At 37.1% G+C, this 18,310-nt stretch overlaps 1 protein-coding gene across 2 annotated transcripts in view; it reads right to left on the bottom strand.

Moving 5' to 3' along the window:
* The window catches only part of map3k7 (mitogen-activated protein kinase kinase kinase 7), a 22,699-nt gene extending 4,856 nt beyond the window's left edge, over positions 1-17,843 (bottom strand). Inside the window, exons 1-14 of one of the 2 annotated variants that reach the window (XM_016480008.1) lie at positions 16,959-17,843; positions 16,455-16,565; positions 16,254-16,319; positions 16,050-16,095; positions 14,766-14,904; positions 11,804-11,928; positions 10,210-10,338; positions 9,998-10,128; positions 9,810-9,891; positions 8,573-8,679; positions 8,335-8,485; positions 7,644-7,724; positions 2,206-2,273; positions 225-288 (exon numbers count right to left, since the gene is read on the bottom strand). In XM_016480008.1, the coding sequence (XP_016335494.1) occupies positions 225-288; positions 2,206-2,273; positions 7,644-7,724; positions 8,335-8,485; positions 8,573-8,679; positions 9,810-9,891; positions 9,998-10,128; positions 10,210-10,338; positions 11,804-11,928; positions 14,766-14,904; positions 16,050-16,095; positions 16,254-16,319; positions 16,455-16,565; positions 16,959-17,045 (1,387 nt within the window). In that variant the 5' untranslated portion in view covers positions 17,046-17,843. The remainder of the gene's footprint in view (positions 1-224; positions 289-2,205; positions 2,274-7,643; positions 7,725-8,334; positions 8,486-8,572; positions 8,680-9,809; positions 9,892-9,997; positions 10,129-10,209; positions 10,339-11,803; positions 11,929-14,765; positions 14,905-16,049; positions 16,096-16,253; positions 16,320-16,454; positions 16,566-16,958) is intronic. The other variant, XM_016480009.1, reaches the window with a different exon arrangement.
* Between the last annotated feature and the right edge of the window lie 467 nt (positions 17,844-18,310).

The following is an 18,310-nucleotide window of genomic DNA, read 5'->3' as shown; positions in this document are numbered from 1 at the left end:
AATGAAAATATTGGTATCGGTACTCGGTATCGGCAAGTACCAAAAATAAAAGTATCGGTATCAGGCGAGTACTGGAAAAAGTGGTATCGGTGCATCCCTAATAATAATGTATCTACTATAACCCCAGCTGATTACCAGTCATTAAACATTTATACAATCAATTTTTAAACGTAGATGTGTGTTTGTGAGTGTTTGACGCTTAGGAGGAAAACTGTAGACTCTACCTGTCCTGTCTGGCGTAATCATCCTCACACTGGGACTGGATGATCTGCTGTTGTTCCTACTATCCTGTAATTGGTCAAACAATATGTCAGCTATATATATATATATATATATATATATATATAAAAATAAAGGTACAATTTTGATACTGACAATAAAATATTGTAGATTCCAATGGCTCTTGAAGAGCACTACAGGAAGAAGATGCTACGAATCCTTTCATAAAAGGCCCTTATCAAAGTGTGCGTATGATGGTCACCTTAAGGAAGCTATTTACAATCATGCGATCATGTGTGCAACATCCTTACAATTCATTTTAAAAATGAGGGTCTTACCTGGGATTTTAATTGCGCTCACACACTCCGAGAGGAAATTATATCTTACATTAATATTTCTTAGTATTCAAGTTGAAATAAAATTTAATTCAAGAATGCATTCAAATGATCAAACGTGACAGCAAAGACTATAATGTTACACATTATTTCTATTTCAAATAAAAATGTGGTTCCTTTGAACTTTATATTCATCCTGGAAAAATCATCCCACAAAAAATATTAAGCAGCACTACTGTTTTCAACATTGACAATAATATTACTGGAGTAATGGCTGAAGAGAGCGCTGTACATTCACTCCCCCCACCTTCAATCCCTGCCGGTACGAGACTCGAACCCCGCAACCTTTGGGTCATGAGTCCGACTCTCTAACCATTAGGCCACGACTTCCCTGGCATTTTAAAATATATTAAACTAGAAAAACAGTTATTTTAAATTGTAAAATATTTCACAATATTACCGTTTTTACAGTAATATCTTACAAAATAATATTTAGGATTAAATAAATACAGCCTTGCTGAGCTTAAAACATTTTAAAAGCGTTAAAATGTATTATCTACAGTGTATTATTACTAGTAGGGACAACTCTTGATGGGCGAGTGTGGGTGGGAAGAGACTCGTGTGTGTATGCGGGAGAATAAAATGATTCGCGGGACTCCCACAAAATAGAAATGATCTAAATATAAAGTGTCTTAAAAAATAAAAAATTTTATTTATCTGCTGCACAAAAGCAAAAAGAACAACTAATATTAACATTAAAATGATTGACATGCGCAAGCTAGGCATAGTTTATTTATAACACGTATTTAAAGGGTTGCGCAATGTAGCCAATCACAGACAAAGCTGTTGATTTCTGGAACGCAATGGCCAATCAGAGGTGATTAAGTTAGAATCTACTCACCGCGGTGCTGAAATTGCGTGCTCACGAATCCTCTCATTTTAACACACGAAGTGTAGACACTGTGAAAGATTCATTGTGCATATATTCATTGTGTTATAACAGAGCTTTATGAGATCGCGATTAACTGAGACGTCAGTTTTTAGTGATAATAAAGGAAGTGATGCTCGCATACTGCCATGCCAAACCATGCACGCAGCAGCCCATGCTTGCTTTTCTGTTGTGAATGTTGATGCTTAGCCTAAATAACAAATATTTTATCGGGAGTGTTTATGCTGGGATGTTGTGGAGCTTAGGAGATGTTACAGAACAATTTCATGTAAATTTCTTTGATGTACTGAAAAAAAATCGATATAGATTACTTTTATGCTGGCTTTTTGCGGGCGGGAGCGGGACCAGATAAGATATATTTCTGCGGGCGCGGGACAGAATCTTGGGGGAGCGGGACTGAAAAATCCGTCCCGCGCAGGTCTCTAGTACAAAGTTAGGTTTACATATGAATGGAATTCACCCATCCAGAAAAAAAGCACATGAAAATGCAGTACTTAAATACAAAAATAAATAAATCAAAATGAAGAGATGAGAGAAACTCAACCATCAACTGCCTAAAGTTTGGATGAACTCGACTGTTTTCCCAAGAGCACTGAGGACAAGTGTGAAGGAAGAGAGCTAGATAATGTTAGGATTTGACCGTTCAATAGCCCCCTGGGGAAAACATTGCACAACAGAACATGTAAAATTGAAGCATCCTACCTGACTGGACTCCATACCAATGGCAGGAAGGTCCTGCACTGAACTGCGTCTATGAGGCTCACAGGTTGCTGCAAAAAGAGACGGAAGAAAGAGAAAGGAAAGAAAAGAGGAATCTGATAAGTCTTATTTGTAGTGCACGAGCTCTCGCCCTAGGGCTGGAGCAAGAGGAATGTGACACTCAGACAGCTGCACTGATTAAATCCCCAACTCACTACCATGACAGGATCTCCTCTAACGTGGCCTTCACGTGACCAAACCCCTCACAAGGCCATCCCAGCAAAACACACACACACACCTTACCCCAAAATCAGTAGACCACACCTACAGAATCACACGGGCAGCTTGGCCTGCACTGATTGGACAGCTCCTATCATTGAGTGATGATTTTTTTTTTTGGTTTGGAAGTTAATAAGTTTGTATTTATAGAACATTAAGCAGCAATGATGATAGGAGCTGTACTCTTAATCATGACTATTAGAAGATTACACAAGTTTACTAAAGCCTATAAACAAAAACAAACAAATCTCGTTGTAGGCAAACTATAATTCAGGTAGAGCATCTAGAATCGTACCAGCAGAAATTAAATACAACCATAAACGATGGACTGTGACTTACTAAATATGATTTTTCTTCTTTTTCTTACTAAAAAATGTATTTTACTTAAAAATACATGATGCAAATGTTTAGGAGGAATATTCCAGGTTAAATACAACTGAAGCTCTACAAACATCTGTGGCAGGTTGACTAATTAAAAAAATAAATTCATCCTGCAGTGTAAGGAAACAATGAAGTTAATAAAATGTAAAATTGAAACCATTCACGGTTTTAAAAGTTTAACTATAGTCTTACAAGTTAGCATAAGACAGGTGTGACAATCGTTTACTAACCTGATCTATGCAGTTGCATCCAACCTTTCAACTAAAGTCATGCCAACCTTAAAAAAGTAAACCCTGTTATTTTCACTTTATATCCTCCCAATGATACAATGAAGGAATGTGATTTAACTATTTGTAAAGCAAAACTCCACCCAAAGCAAATATGTTGGTAACCACCTAAAAAATAATCCCTAACTCAAAAGGATGATGTAGACAACTTTACAGATCGTTTCTTTACTCCTAAATAATAAAAAAAATGCTTTAACTAAAACAAAAACAAACAAAAAAATTATATATATGTGTGTGTGTGTGTGTGTGTGTATGTTATATTTATATATATAAGGGAAGTGCATCTTCATAACGGAGGCCGATGTTATACACATCGCGATGCATAGCCAACGATACAATAAAGACACATATGAAGCAGCTACCAATGTAATGCGATACGATTCATCCCTATTACGATGCAGGGCGATCCTATTCGATTCGATTAAACACAATGTGATTCAATGAAATACGATGCAATGGAAAAAAATATGATGCTATGCAATTCAATATAGTACAGAAAGTTCGCTTTTATTTCTTTGGTTCAGACAGACAGAAAATCATAAATTAAGTGCCTTCTGACGCCTTGGTCTCTGTAGGGTTGTGATACGTCATATTCATATAGCAGCAGTGGTGATGAGAGAACGCACTTGAAAAACAGTTTAGAGAGAATTCAATCTACATATAAAATATTGATCACAAATTATTGGTTACTTTCTAAATAATAACAGTATAGTACTTTCATCTGTAAATGTCAGAAAGTCACGCAAACATATTCATTTTGCTGTCAGGAGTGGGCGAGGCACGCGAGAGCAACGAGCGCTGCTGCACGGATGCACGCTAAACAGACAGAGCGCAATCGAATAGGAGTGCAATAATTCTGAGTAAAATATAAATTTTGCTAAAATATTTGTTGTTGGACATTAAATGTGCCTTTTGTAGAATTTTAAACCTTCATATAAGTGTATTTTTATGATCGCAGTAACTGTAAAGGGACTATTGTAATGGGTAACTCAAATGTAAGCTAGTTCAGTACTAATTACTAAGCTCAAATGAGTTAATGTGTGTTTCTTACAGCAGTTTAGAAGTAATTTTCTTTATTTATTTTCTAGTCTGATAGTTAACCTGCTTTAGACCAGGTTAGTTTCCCAGCAAAAGTTGCCACAGTGACGGAAGTTGATCTTAAATTTGCTTTATGGAACCAAATAATTTGACAATGAGTCAGATTAACTGAAATAAGCATGGCTTATTTGGTAAACTTGTTTTATGAAACAGGCCTCGAGGCATTGACTGTAGCATTGTTTTTCAGATAAACAAGTATGTTAACTTAGCATGTTTTTTAAATATCTGAAAACATATTTATGGTATTTTTATGCTTTAGTAGAGTCAAAAACTTATATACAGCACCTTTAAATTTGCTTTATGGAACCAAATAATTTGACAATGAGACAAACTAACTGAAATAAGCCTGGCTTATTTGGTAAACATGTTTTATGAAACAGGCCTCGGGGCATTAAAAGTGATCATATTTTCTCTATTGCATCGTATTGCATTGAATCGCATTATGTTGAATCGAATCGAAATCGGATCGCACTGCATCGTAACGGGTGAATCGTATTGCATCGGTTGCTGCTTCATAAGTATCTTTAATGTATCGTAGGCTATGCATCGAGATGCGCATCGTATCGGCCTTATAAATAAAATATAATATTAAGCCAATTAAAACAATAACTTAAAAAAAAATACTAAAAAGGCTGCCAGGTTCTGCATGGCATGGCTTGTAAGATCATCACTTTAAATGTATTTTAAAACCTGAAAGACGAGTTAAAATAATTGTCTGCATTCATCAGCTGTATGCCACAGATACTGCTGATAGACCCTAATTTGCATTTAACCAGTAATATTGCTTTAATATAAATGTAATCTCTTTTAAGCAATGATATCAGCCCATTGAAGAACTCAATTAAAAAATAAAATGTTACAACAAAAATGGCAGAAAAAAAAAGAATACTCTATAACAGGGGTGGGCAAACTTGGCCCTTCCAGGCCACTTTCCTTCAGAGTTTAGCTCCAGCCCTAATCAAACACACCTGAACCAGCTAATCATTGTCTTCAAGACTACTAGAAGGCTACAGGCAGGTGAGTTTTATCAGGGTTGGATCAAATCTCTGCAGGAAAATGGCCTGGAAGGGCCAAGTTTGCCCATCACTGCTCTATAATGAATATGCCCTTAACACTCTTTTATTATTAATAATGATTGTCATCGATGAGGTCAATTTCATGTCAAAATGATTATGGGAATAACAAAAATGATTGACAGGTTAAGAGCTTGCATGCAGGAGGGATACAATTCTGATGCAAATCAGATTTCTCATTGTTACACCAAATTAATAACCTCTTCATCATGCAACTCCTGCTTTTTTCCCACTCTGCAATCCTTCAATGTCCCCATTTCCTTCAGCTTTATTAGGGATGATGAAGATAATAATAGCGATGACCCTCAATGTGAAGGAGATTTATCACAACCACATCCACCGAATTAATGAACGAGTTAATGAAAGTGTGTGTATGGAGGAGGGAAGAACAAAAAACAGAGCATTTGGCGATATCTTTTCTGTAGGCGAGACAAGGGCGAGCTAGTGTACGACCACTGAGAGAGAGAGACACACACACAAACACGAACGCTGGCTGATCCTCGTTCACCTGCTACAAAGCCAAACAGGAAGACTGAGGCAGCCAATCAATCCACATCCCCATCTCCACTCTCATTCACCACACATGCTGATCAAGTGAATCACTTTAAAATCACTGCTTATGGGATTTTCTTGATTTAAAAAAAAAAAAAGCATTAACAAGGTGCCTCTTGTGGTAAGAGGCAGAAGCAGTCATGAGGATGGGGTGTGAAAATCATTGCCCGCAGTTCACTACAATCAAAAAGAGCAAAGAGAGAGAGAGAGAAAGAAGAGATTGGAATGGTTGTTACTCCAGGATCACTATACGCCATCAAATCTGACACAAAAAATAGTTGTTAGAAAGATTAGCTGGATATAAGATCAAAATAGAAAATGTAACCAATTGCTTTTGGATTTAAATACAAAGACACAAAGAATAAAACACTAATCTAACAATCATTTAGAGCAGGGGTCATGAAACCATTTTGACTGTCATTTTTAATTGATCATAACTGGATTATTTCCCAGCATGCACAAATCAAGCCAATTAGTTCTGTATTATTTATGCCACACTTTCTGACTCATGAATTTCTAGTCATTTGTGATGACTGCATACAGATTTAAAATTTAGGATAAAATTTTTAATTAATTTTACAGAGACTGCACTCACAGAAGGGCTTTTCACACTTAAAGGGGTCATATGATGCAATTTCAAGTTTTCCTTTCTCTTTGGAGTGTTACAAGCTCTTGGTGCATAAAGAAGATCTGTAAAGTTGCAAAGACTAAAGTCTCAAATCCAAAGAGATATTCTTTATAAAAGTTAAGAGTCAACCACGCCTACCTAAAATGGCTTGTTCTAACACGCCCCCACATATCTACATCACTGTGTGGAAACATTAGCATAATGCCGCCCAAATGTGCACGTAAAGAAAGAAGGTGTGGTTTCAGGAACAGCAGTCGTGTTGATGCAGCCATGTCAGGGAGACGCTGCCTTCTGGAAGTAGATTCAATTAGGAATCATTGGTTAAGATTTATTTACAGCTTGTCAAAGGAGGGGGCTTTGTTGAAAACGACGTGTTTGAGAGAGGCAGGGCATAGAGGACCTACAATAATGTACAGTATTTGAAAAATAATGTGTTTTTTGAACATTAAAGCATGTCAACATATTCTGTTACACCAAATACACAAAATAATGATCTTTAAAATAGCATCCTATGACCCCTTTAAGCAAGTTAATTCTGGGTTATTCCAAAACCTAAACAGAAACCTGGGTCATCTTTCTTCACGTTTCACACTGCTCATAATATACCAGAAGTTAACAATTAATCCTGGATATTCATAAACTTATGTTTGACACCACACACTCCTAAACCCTGGGTTAACATTCTTATTTGCCCTTTTTGCAGTATCTGTGTCAGTCAACTGATGCATTTTCCATCACCATTTGACAATTATTATATTATTTTAAATAATTAAGTACCAAATGGTACTGCACCAACTTACTTGCAAGATTTTTTTTTCAGCAGATCAACTGGAGCATATGGCTTCAATATGGTTTAAACTAACCATAAGGTTATATGACCCCCGATCAAGAATTTCTACCACAGTAGTAATTACGCATTACTGCGACATGCATCTCCATAGCACAAATGCATGTGTATGCAAGTGTTTGGATAATGATCATACGTTAATGTTCTTTAACATCTTTTTCTACTCTTTTCCACTAAGTCAGTGTGATGAGGGATTTGAGACATTCTGGAGTAACAACCAATGCGTGCTTGTGCGTCACAGTGACGCCCTTCTCTGATTAGAAGCTGTTTGCTGGGAGCGCCTGGACTCCCGGTACCTGTGACGATGATCTTGGGAATGTCCAGAATGGTGCCATGTGATGCCGTTTTACGGTGACCTCGCTTAAATTGTGGACGTGCTGCAAAAACACACACACAGACACGCGCATGTAGCGACGAACACAGGCATGCAGACAATGTGTGTACTGAGACAGAGAGAGAGGGTGGTGCAGACAGCAAGGCAGACTGGGTAAGGGATGTTGCTCCATTCTTCAGCTGCATTAGAACATACATGCAACACACATACAAACACGTACACAAAGCACATACATCCGTGCAGAGGCTGGAAGCCTGCTGGAACGAGTGACTGCAGAAAGACAGATCAAAGGATGAATGGAGATGCCATGCAGCTTTTTGTGTCTGATGTGTGTTTGGGCACACTGGCTGAGATCAGCGAAATATAGTGCAAATACAGAAAAGTGAGGTCAATGTCTATAAAAGGGACATTGTTAGTGGTGTGTGTTCTTTGTTAACATGTCAACCTGAGGACAAAACTGATAACAGGAATAGAAAGGTGTGGCGTTTTTATCAATATATCAATATTTGTCTACTGCAAAAGAGAAAAAACTCCACATTAATAAATCAATGGTAAATGAAACTGACTTGTATGTATGAACTGTAAAATGTCATTGTCTCATAATGAATTTCTGGCAAGGAATGCAGCTTTAGCACTGAGGATTCAAATGTTACCTGCGGGAGCAAAGGGCAATCTGTGCTCCAGTTCGGAGAGATCGGTGCTCATTCGTTTGCTGTCAGAGGAAGCCAAACAATGTGCTCTGCCAGAAAGACTCTCTACACTGCCCCCTCTGGAGAGAGGGTGACCAGGCCTTAATGGGTCGCCCTGAAACATACACAAATACCGATTCAACTTCTGAGCTTTCTTAGAGGACACTGTCTTTGTGTGTTATGAAGACTACTGATGTGTTACCTTTGGTTTATATGGGAACTTGATGGTGTCATTGCTGCCAGGGGAGTTGGTGTGCTCCATGTTGATATCGTTCTTGTTGCTGGTACATGTGTAGTCTATATATGAGCCTGGATTAGAGAGATGTGTTATTTAAATTTACAAACTTTAAGTTTGACTTCAGTACCTTTCTAAAATGATTCAAAACAACAACAAACCTATATACAGTACACTGTGATTAAAAAGTTTTGGGGCGGTAAGAATGGATTTTTAAATTTCGTTGAAAGTAGTCTCTTAGGCTTTATTTGATCAAAAATACAGTAAAAATATTGTGAAATGTGACCCTGGACCACAAAACCAGTCATAAGTAGTACTAGTATATTTGTAGCAATAGCCAACAATACACTGTATGGGTCAAACTTATAGATTTTTCTTTTATGCCAAAATTCATTAGGATATTAAGTAAAGATCATGTTCCATAAAGATATTTGGTAAATTTCCTACCATAAATATATCAAAACTTAATTTTTGATTAGTAATATGTATTGCTAAGAACTTAATCTGGACAACTTTAAAGGCGATTTTCTCAATATTTTGATTTTTATGCTCCCTCTCAGATTCCAGACTTACAAATAGTTTTATCTCAGCCAAATATTACCTTATCCTACCAAACCATACATCAATGGATGTCAAGCTTATTTATTCAGTGGATGATTTAAATCTTGATTTAAAAAAATGTACCCTTATGACTGGTTTTGTGGTCCAGGGTCACAAATGTTATTACAATTTAAAATAAATTTTCCATTTTAATATATTTAAGGCTTTATTTCAGCAGTCCTTAGTGTCACATTGACCGTCAGAAATCATTCTAATATGCTAATTTGGTAAAATTTCCTACCACATTTGAGTCGTGCTACTTAATAGAGAACAGCTGTGCTCCTTAATATTTTTGTGAAAACTGATATGTTTTTCAGGGTTCTTTGAATGTAACATAAAATAACAGCATTTATTTGAAATAAAAATTATTTGTAACAATGTAAAAGCTTTTACTGTTCCTTTTGATCAATTTGATCAAAATTTGATCAAATAACTTACTGACCTCAAACTTTTGTATGGTAGTATAACAGTCTGGAAGAATTTAGTCAAAGCATCTAAACTATTTGTTTTCTCACCCACACCATCCGAAAATGATTTGAACAAAATAAAATGAAATAGCCATGAACAAGTATTTATTATTCAAACCTATTATGTTATTCTGTACCTGTGCTGGCGGCAGAGTTACTCTGGCCTTCATCTGAATACTGATAAGGGTACTGAAGAGGCTCTTCTGATCCTGGGAAATACTAGAGGTGGAGAGAGGGATCAGACTGAAGAGGCTCAATAAGATGCAGAATAGACAGTCAGGAACACTGGGATGATTTGCCAGGCATGCTGGCAGTGTGGCGTTACCCTCATAAGGTGGCACATAATCTTCAGTATCTCCTCCATGGAAGGCCGCTGCGATGGGTCTTTGGACCAGCAACGAGTCATCAGACTCTCTATGGGCTTTGGTAGGTTCTTAATGAGAGGTGGACGCGTGCCTACAGAAAGAAAGATGATTGAAGCTTCTAATCTTGAACCAATAGACAAAGAGTCTCAGATGGGGCAAACGTAACACTTACCACGGTGCACAGCCCACATGATGCGGAAAGCAGGGCCACCGATTTCATCAAAGGGCTTCCGGCGTGTGATCACCTCCCAGAGAATAATACCCCAACTGAACACATCACACTTCTCACTGTAGTTACTGCCTGCAGCACAATCATACAGATAGTAATCACCTTTACATGCTCATAATTTCCTGATTTAGGTCCACATTTTAGTTAAGCCTTTATTCTGAAAAAAATATTTACATGCTTCAAAGCTATTGGGTATTCCTAAACTACATTTTTTTTTTTTTTTTAAATGGTTCATGAGAAAGAGAATACTTTTTGTATTATTATTATTAACTTTTAACATTTTTATAACGCTTAAAGGATAACATTGACATGGATGAGTTAACTTCGTACAGCAAGTTATTTGTATGACTTGCACTACTGTACAAAGGTTTGGGGTCAGCAAGTTTTTTTTTTTTTTTACACAAATTCAGTAAGGATGCATTACTTGGATCAAAAGTGACAGTAAAGATATTTATAATGTTACAAAATATTTTGTGTGATTTCTAGTGAATGCTGGTTGATCAAATAAAATGAAGCCTTGTTGAGCATGAGACTTCTTAAAAAAAAAACTATATATATATATATATAAAAATATAAAGTATAAATCTAACCAAAGCCCACTCTATTGCATTATCCATCAACCAATACTTAAAGAATATACATATTTCACATTATTTTCTGTAGTAGATGAACAATGAAATTTCCTTACATTTATCACACTTAATTTGAACAATTATAGATGTTCAGTACAGTAAAATATAGAACTAAAAGTATTTTCAAGGGGTCCGGCTCCTTTGGTAAATAATTAATTATTGTATGATATGGTTGATGTTTGCGTCGAGCTGCCCAAAATATTATTGATGCAAATGGTACCATACGACAAAGAATGAAAGCTATTTCCCATAAGCTCATTTTCTGCCATCCTGGGTGGGGGAGCCTTTATCTTGTCGGCCCTTTTTGAACAGATGAGCTAATTTCCTCTCATGCTGCCCTGGAGAGCCTTAATTGCTGCTCTTATTATTCTTAAATTACAGCGCTTCGTGCTAGTATGTCTTTAGCTGCCTTGCTCTGGTCTTCTGATAATACTGTTGTCAGTGCGGCAAATGAGCAGTGCTGTGTCTCCTCTGCTGGCATTGCTAGTGGAGTAATAACATGGAATTTCTGCTCCTCCCCGAACAAACAAGATGACATCCTGCTCCTAATTGATGTTTCCTCCGACCCCCCTGACAGCCGAGTGCCCCTGAATGTGTTTGGTAAAATTGAAACCAATTACCGGTTGATTGCGAAAGCATGCATTAAATTATAATGGTTTCATCCATCATCTAGACCAGGAATGTCCACCAACTCTGGTTTTGGGGAAATATTTGTATGAGTGATAGTGAAGACTGAAATGGCCTATGAGAAGTCAATTAATGAGAAACAGGAAAAAAGTGAAATGAAGAACAAGTTTTGCCATTAAAATCATCTGAGAAAAAAAAAAAAATCAAAAACAGCCGATTTAGAAGCCAACGGCTGTACAAAACTGAACAAAAGTTTTTGGATAGTTCCTGAATCTTGCCTTCAAACACCTCTGGGGCCATCCAGGCTGCGCTTCCCTTGTTATTAGTCATGTGTGTCTGGATGTCACATGCTGTCCCGAAATCACAGATCTTCAGCACAGTACCTCCAGCAACCAGGAGCAGACTAGGAGCAAAAAAATATACAAAAGATAAAAACAGAGATATCTCCAGGAAGAAGAAAAACATTTAGTGAACTCACAGAGAGCATTTTAGGCATCATGGGAATACTATGGCAAAAGTGGTCTCAGATTCTGCAACTTTTTTTTTTTGCTTATTAGTCTATTCAGTTGTGTGCATTCCCATTAATTGCAATGCCAGTTACAATAAAGTGTGCAACCTGATTACTAACATCTTTATTTTCTGGCATTGTTAATATTGTTGGCTTTTATATTATACATTTCTTGCAATTCCCCTAATTTGTAAGTTGCTTTGGAAAAATCATTAATTATCATTAACAGAATACATACCCTCTAGTTAAAATATTTGGGGTTGGTTAGATTTTTTTTGTTTTATGAAAGAAACCTCTCTTAAAAGATGCTCACCACAGTTGAATTTATTTGATAAAAAACACAGTAAAAACAGTAATTCTGTGAATTATAAATACAACTTAAAATAACGGTTTTGTTATAACGGAAATAACGGAATATATACTTAAAATGTATATTTTTGTTTCGGTGTTGTTCCTGTGATTTTCAGCATTTATTACCCCAATCATCAGCATCACATGATCCTTCAGAAACCTTCTATTATGCTGATTTGTGCTCAAGAAACATTTCTTATCTCAGTTGACCAGAAAGTAAAATAATAATAATAATAATAAAATAATAATAATAATAAATAGTTCTCACCCCAAACTTTCCATTTAAGATTAACCACATATTTTTTTTAAAATACACTTCAATTAGAAACTGCTACAATATTTTGAGTAGAAATGGAGGTATACAGATGGCAATTAACAAGTCACCAACTGCTCTTTAGTCCTATTAAATGCAGTCTAAGCACTTCTGAACGGTTCATGGAGTTTTGATGCCAGCTTTAGTGAGCTGTAATATATCAAATGTTAGTAATAACCCAGTTCTTCCCGAGAACTTCATTCTCAGTGTCTGGGAGAGAAGCCAGCTGACCATTTCCATGGTGTGCTGCCAGGGCTTGACAGAGCCTCATAAATAACCAGCCCTGGCCTGGACAACACCATACGCTGCCATGATGTAAGTGATGCAGCGTAAGACTCCAGAACATACACCCTCTGACACCTGGACCGGACAGCATTTATGATTAATGGCAGCCCTGAATGATCCAGTAACATTTCCATTACAGTCAAAAAAAACAACAACACATCAACATGTAGAGTGAAAACAAACGGTCTGTTTACACCTGGTATTAATCTCAGGTGATTTGATCACAAGTGGTCAGGCAAGACTCAATGTAATCAGGTGTGTTTAAGACCCTTGAATAATAGCAAAAACAAATCTTTATGGACACGGAGACCTTACACAACAAGAACTAGAACTGTAACAAAAAAAATGTAGGAGCACCTTCTGATCAATAATAAAAAATTCTGATCAAAAATTTTCCTTCCTAATATGAGGTGACATTTGACTCAAAGTGATTTACAGGGCCATTTTCTTTTTACCTTTGTAATGGCATTTTTCTAATTTTATTAAATGTATGCACTAGCAGTGTTTCCTAGGATTTTTTCCAGCTGTGGTGGCAGGACTATTTTTCATGGACCACGCCCCCTCCCCACCAAAGAATCATGTGCACTCAGAATTGAATTTATTTGAACTAAAAAAGACAAGTAAATAGTAAATAATAAAATAAGAACAAATAAATGAATGACAATCAATAGCACAAACAAAAACAATAACAAGATACAAATTAAATTAACAGTACTTTACCAAGTACTGTTAATTTAATTATAGTAGTAGCTATAATCTATTCAACTGTAAAATAACACTGGTTAGTCTTCACTAAATAACTGAAATTATACGCTAAAAATTAAACTAAATCCGCCAGCAGGTGGCGGCAAGTCACTAATTTTATCACTGAATCATTCATTCAATTGATTCGTTCGAATGGCTCATTCATTCAGGAATGAAGCAAGTGACTGTCTTTATGAATGGGTAATCATGAATCACTGATTCACTAGATTCGTTCAAAAACATTAATTGAATGAATTAAACCGCTGCGTTTGCTTTTAGAGATGCGCAGCGGCTGAGCTGTTACTACATTTGGAACTATTTTCGTTGAAGAAATAGAGCAAAATCAGGCAGTACTTGTTTATAGAACTGTTGTATTAAATCAAAATCACATTTGTAAACTCCTTTAACTATTAAAAGCTGTCACTCTCCTTATCGCGATCTGTGGGCGCACAGAAAATGAGAGCGCGCGAGTGAGTTCTCAAGACTCGAAAGCACGTGCAAATGATACGTTCCGTCATCTGTCGTGGTTATGCAAATGACCATTTGCACGTGCATCGTGCAAAATTATCATTTGCACGTGCATCGTGTACGTGGTTATGCACGTGCAAATGACACGTTCCGTCATCTATCGTGTTATAAGCGGAACCTGCGGGAATGAGTAGAATTGTTATTAATAGCCGCAATCCCGCGCTGAAATTCAAGTTCTGCTCTGTGCTCTCTGCTAATAACCCGACTGTGAATGATGCGAGCGGCATCACTATGTTGTCACTGAGAAGCTGCAGCCGTGGCGGGGATGATTTTTGGTGTGCCGGCCGGCAGAACAACAACAACAAAGCGCTAAATGTTTCTTTTCCTGTCATTTTTTCCAATTGATGGAAATCCGTCGTAGACTCGCTGCAATTAACGGAAATCCATCGTAGCGACGGAGAACTTTAATCCCTGTAACAAGCATACAGGTGAGGAGAAAAAGGTTTTTCAGTGTTTTCCACTGTCATGATGCAAGACAGTGTAATGAGAGAGAAATAATGGAGGCGCATACTTGGGAGGTTTGAGGTCCCTGTGAATGAGAGCCTTTGGTTTCATGCCGTGGAGATAAGAGACCCCCTGAGAACACTGCAGGCACCAGCTCATGGCGTGAGATGCAGTGTAGTGAGGAAGGGGCTCTGCACCGTGCAGCACTGTCAACACAGAATAGTCATAAACACAAGCACACATACACGCTAAAACATTCACTCACTCAGTTGTGGAACAGCCTCATGTGCTTGGACACTGAGAAGAACTTTAGCAGTTGCTATTACTATAGGCCCGGGGTTAGGGAGCAATTTCGAAACAACTATTTTTGAAATATTTAGGTAAAGGACATGTAAAACTGTACCACGAAAAATACTGCATAACAGAATCTCTTGTGATTCGAGCATGTATGCAAATTTGTATATAAACGCCAAAGAGTATTTTTCACATCACTTCAAATGAATTCTACAACAGAACAAACTAAATATGATTTGATGTTAGATTTTGTACAAAACTGGATGCAAAGTTTTTAAGTCACAATTTTAATTTTATTTACTCCCTTTATAAAGGCAAACCTAATATGGCAACCAAAAAAGACCTTCAAAAATAGTAAGCAAGATTTTTAATAAGCAAAAAAGTGTTTGCCAAGACCCCTAGTGAGACCCGATCCCCTGATTGATAACCATACTCTACCATTCATAGGTTTGGGGTCGGTTCTTTCTTTTGAAAGAAGTCTCTCATGCTCACCATGGCTGCATTTATTAAAAATACAGTAAAAACCGTAATATTGTGAAATATTATTACAATTTAAAATAACTTTTCTATTCTATTCTATTTTAAAATGTATTTTATTTCTGCCATGACAAGGCTGAATTTTCAGCAGTAGCTCAAGAAACATTTCTTATTATTACCAATGTTGAAAACAGTTGTGTTGCTTAATATGTTTGTAGAGAATGTTATACAATGTTTTACAGATTATTTGATGAATATACATTTCTAAGAAACAGCATTTATTTATGATACATTTTTTTATAATTATTTTTACTATTAATTAATTTTTTGATGTCTTTACTGTAACTTTTGATCAATTTAATCCATAAATATTTAAAAAACCTTATTAACTCCAAACTTTTGAATGATAGGAGTAATTATTTTGACAAGTACTGATTTTTTTCCCTTTTCACAAAAGATTTTTAGATATTTACTACCCTTCTAGCTGATTTTGATATAAATAATTATGTGCAAGTTTTCAAAAGATCTTGTAATGCTACTGTGTGAATAAAATGTTGCAAATAATTGACTAAAAACTTACCATTATACAATGAACCCCCCTCTGCATATTCCATCACCAGACATACCTGCAGTAAAATATCAGCAACCTTGATATATATATACACACACACACACACACACACACATACATATATATTGTTTGACTATAGCAAACACTTCAACATCAAGTTTCATGATCTCAGGATAAAAATCTACTAAATCCCAACATGTTGTAGAGACTTACGGGGTTACTGCAGGAACCATACAGTTTCACAATGTTGGGATGATTTACACGGGACAACTGGCGAAGCTGGAGAAGAGAATACAGAAGACTCAATCAATTGCTTTTCTGAAAATAAAATAGACCAAATGTCTGTTTATGCACAATTTATTGTTTCTGACTACAGTCACTAATGTGAACAAGTGAAACAGAATATGATAGTACCTCAACAATAAAGGCATTTCTCTCCGATTCACTCTCTATAGTCTTGATGGCCACATCTCTACCTTTCCACTTGGCCTTGCACACAACACCAAATGCCCCTCTGCCCACCACCTACATAACACACATGTAAGAGAACATTACACTGAATGGAAGCACACATTCACAACCTCACAGCAGTGCAGAACTCCATAGAAGAGTCCATAGGAAAACATAACACAGAATAACACCTAGAACAGTGTAAATGTGTTTCATAAAACAATCTGCAAAGACATAATTCAACAGAACACACGTATTAGTACTTCAAACAGTGTGCCTTGACAAAAACTATGAAAAACATAAAAAATAAAGCTACAAATTAGGTTATGTATACTAATATACAATGTCAAATGTCCCACTGATAGTATTAGCTATCGAGGGAACGTTTGCAGGACATTTCCACGCTCCTGTCAGTAGCCAACTGGGTTGTGTTTATTAACTTTATCACCTGCTTATCATGCCACTCACCTCTTCCACCTCAATATCAGCATAGTCGATCTCCTCAAACGGGTACACAGGTGGTGTTTCCAGCATTTCGGCGGAGAACATAGACATCGCTAGCTCGTTAGCCAGCTAACGTTGATCATTAATACACAAACAACAGACTTTACAGTCCTAAAACTCGTCAGACTTCACAACCGAACGGTTTCAGAATAAAAACGGAAGCTGGAGAGCCTCTTCCCTCGACACGGTCTGCATTACGCAGATATACGTGTACGATAAGTCACTTTAAAAACTTGTTTAGCGGCAAACGAGCTAACCTGCCAATCTAATCCGTTAGCCAGGCGGCTAAGAGGCTCCGAACCAGATTAAAGTATGTCAGACATGCCAAACGACGGAAAATTGTTGTCATTCAGAAGGGGGGAATACGCCCTAGGGTCTCTGTGATGTACACTTAAGGGTATCCTATCGACATAAAAGCGCCGGCTGTTGCGTGTTAGCGCTAGGCCGCTTGTTGGCTCGTGCTGGTGCGGTCGATGGATCTCTCCTCCGTGCAGCGCTCACTCCACACCGCCGCTGCCGCTCGGCACATCGGCCTTTCTATGTACCCGACGATGCCGCTCGATAAAACCTGCTTTTACGTGTCCCGTTAACCAGGACAAACCATCCGAGCAATCGGACGAGGGGCTACAACGTTACAGCTATCGCGTCCATGGGCTCGTTTGTTTTTCTTGTTTTCTGCAGGGGTTGTTTAGGCTCCAGGAAGTGTGCGCTCTCTTGAATTGTGCCCCCTCTAGTCCATGCCAACTGAAACGTCTCCAAGATTGGAGTCAAGCAAGGCCTGCCAAAATCATTTCCAGTCGTTATAACAGGGGATTCGTTATGTTATAATATTTGTCTGGAGGTGTGTTTCTAATGAGAGGGAAAAATGGATCAATTTCATTACTGAGTAGCATCTTTACTGCACCAGGTAACATCATGCTCTGAGGCATACAAAAAAAGAAATACAATTCGTATTTAAGCAATACATATCTTACGTAAAACTTCTCGAGTATTGGGACAAAACAGGGAATATATATTTATTAATCTGTGCAGCATTCACCTTTGTAGAATTTACTTACATGAAGGAATACATTTCCAAACTGATTTTCAACTCCATTGTCACCACAGCACATTAGATAATGTTAAACCGATATCTAAAATAATGTTACAGAGATGAAATGTCAGGGTTGTGACAGAAAATATAAGCATAATTACTTGAAATTATAGTAGAAATATAAAAAAACGATCAAAGCATGTGTGATATGTGAAATCATAGCAGGTGAAATGTGGAAAAAGCTAACTTGCGAGATTTCATAAATATCTATTTTTTTTCGAAC

The sequence above is a fragment of the Sinocyclocheilus anshuiensis genome, unplaced genomic scaffold, assembly GCF_001515605.1.
Source record: "Sinocyclocheilus anshuiensis isolate Anshui unplaced genomic scaffold, SAMN03320099.WGS_v1.1 scaffold637, whole genome shotgun sequence".
Taxonomy (NCBI): domain Eukaryota; kingdom Metazoa; phylum Chordata; class Actinopteri; order Cypriniformes; family Cyprinidae; genus Sinocyclocheilus; species Sinocyclocheilus anshuiensis.
This window is presented reverse-complemented; position numbering and strand designations above follow the sequence as displayed.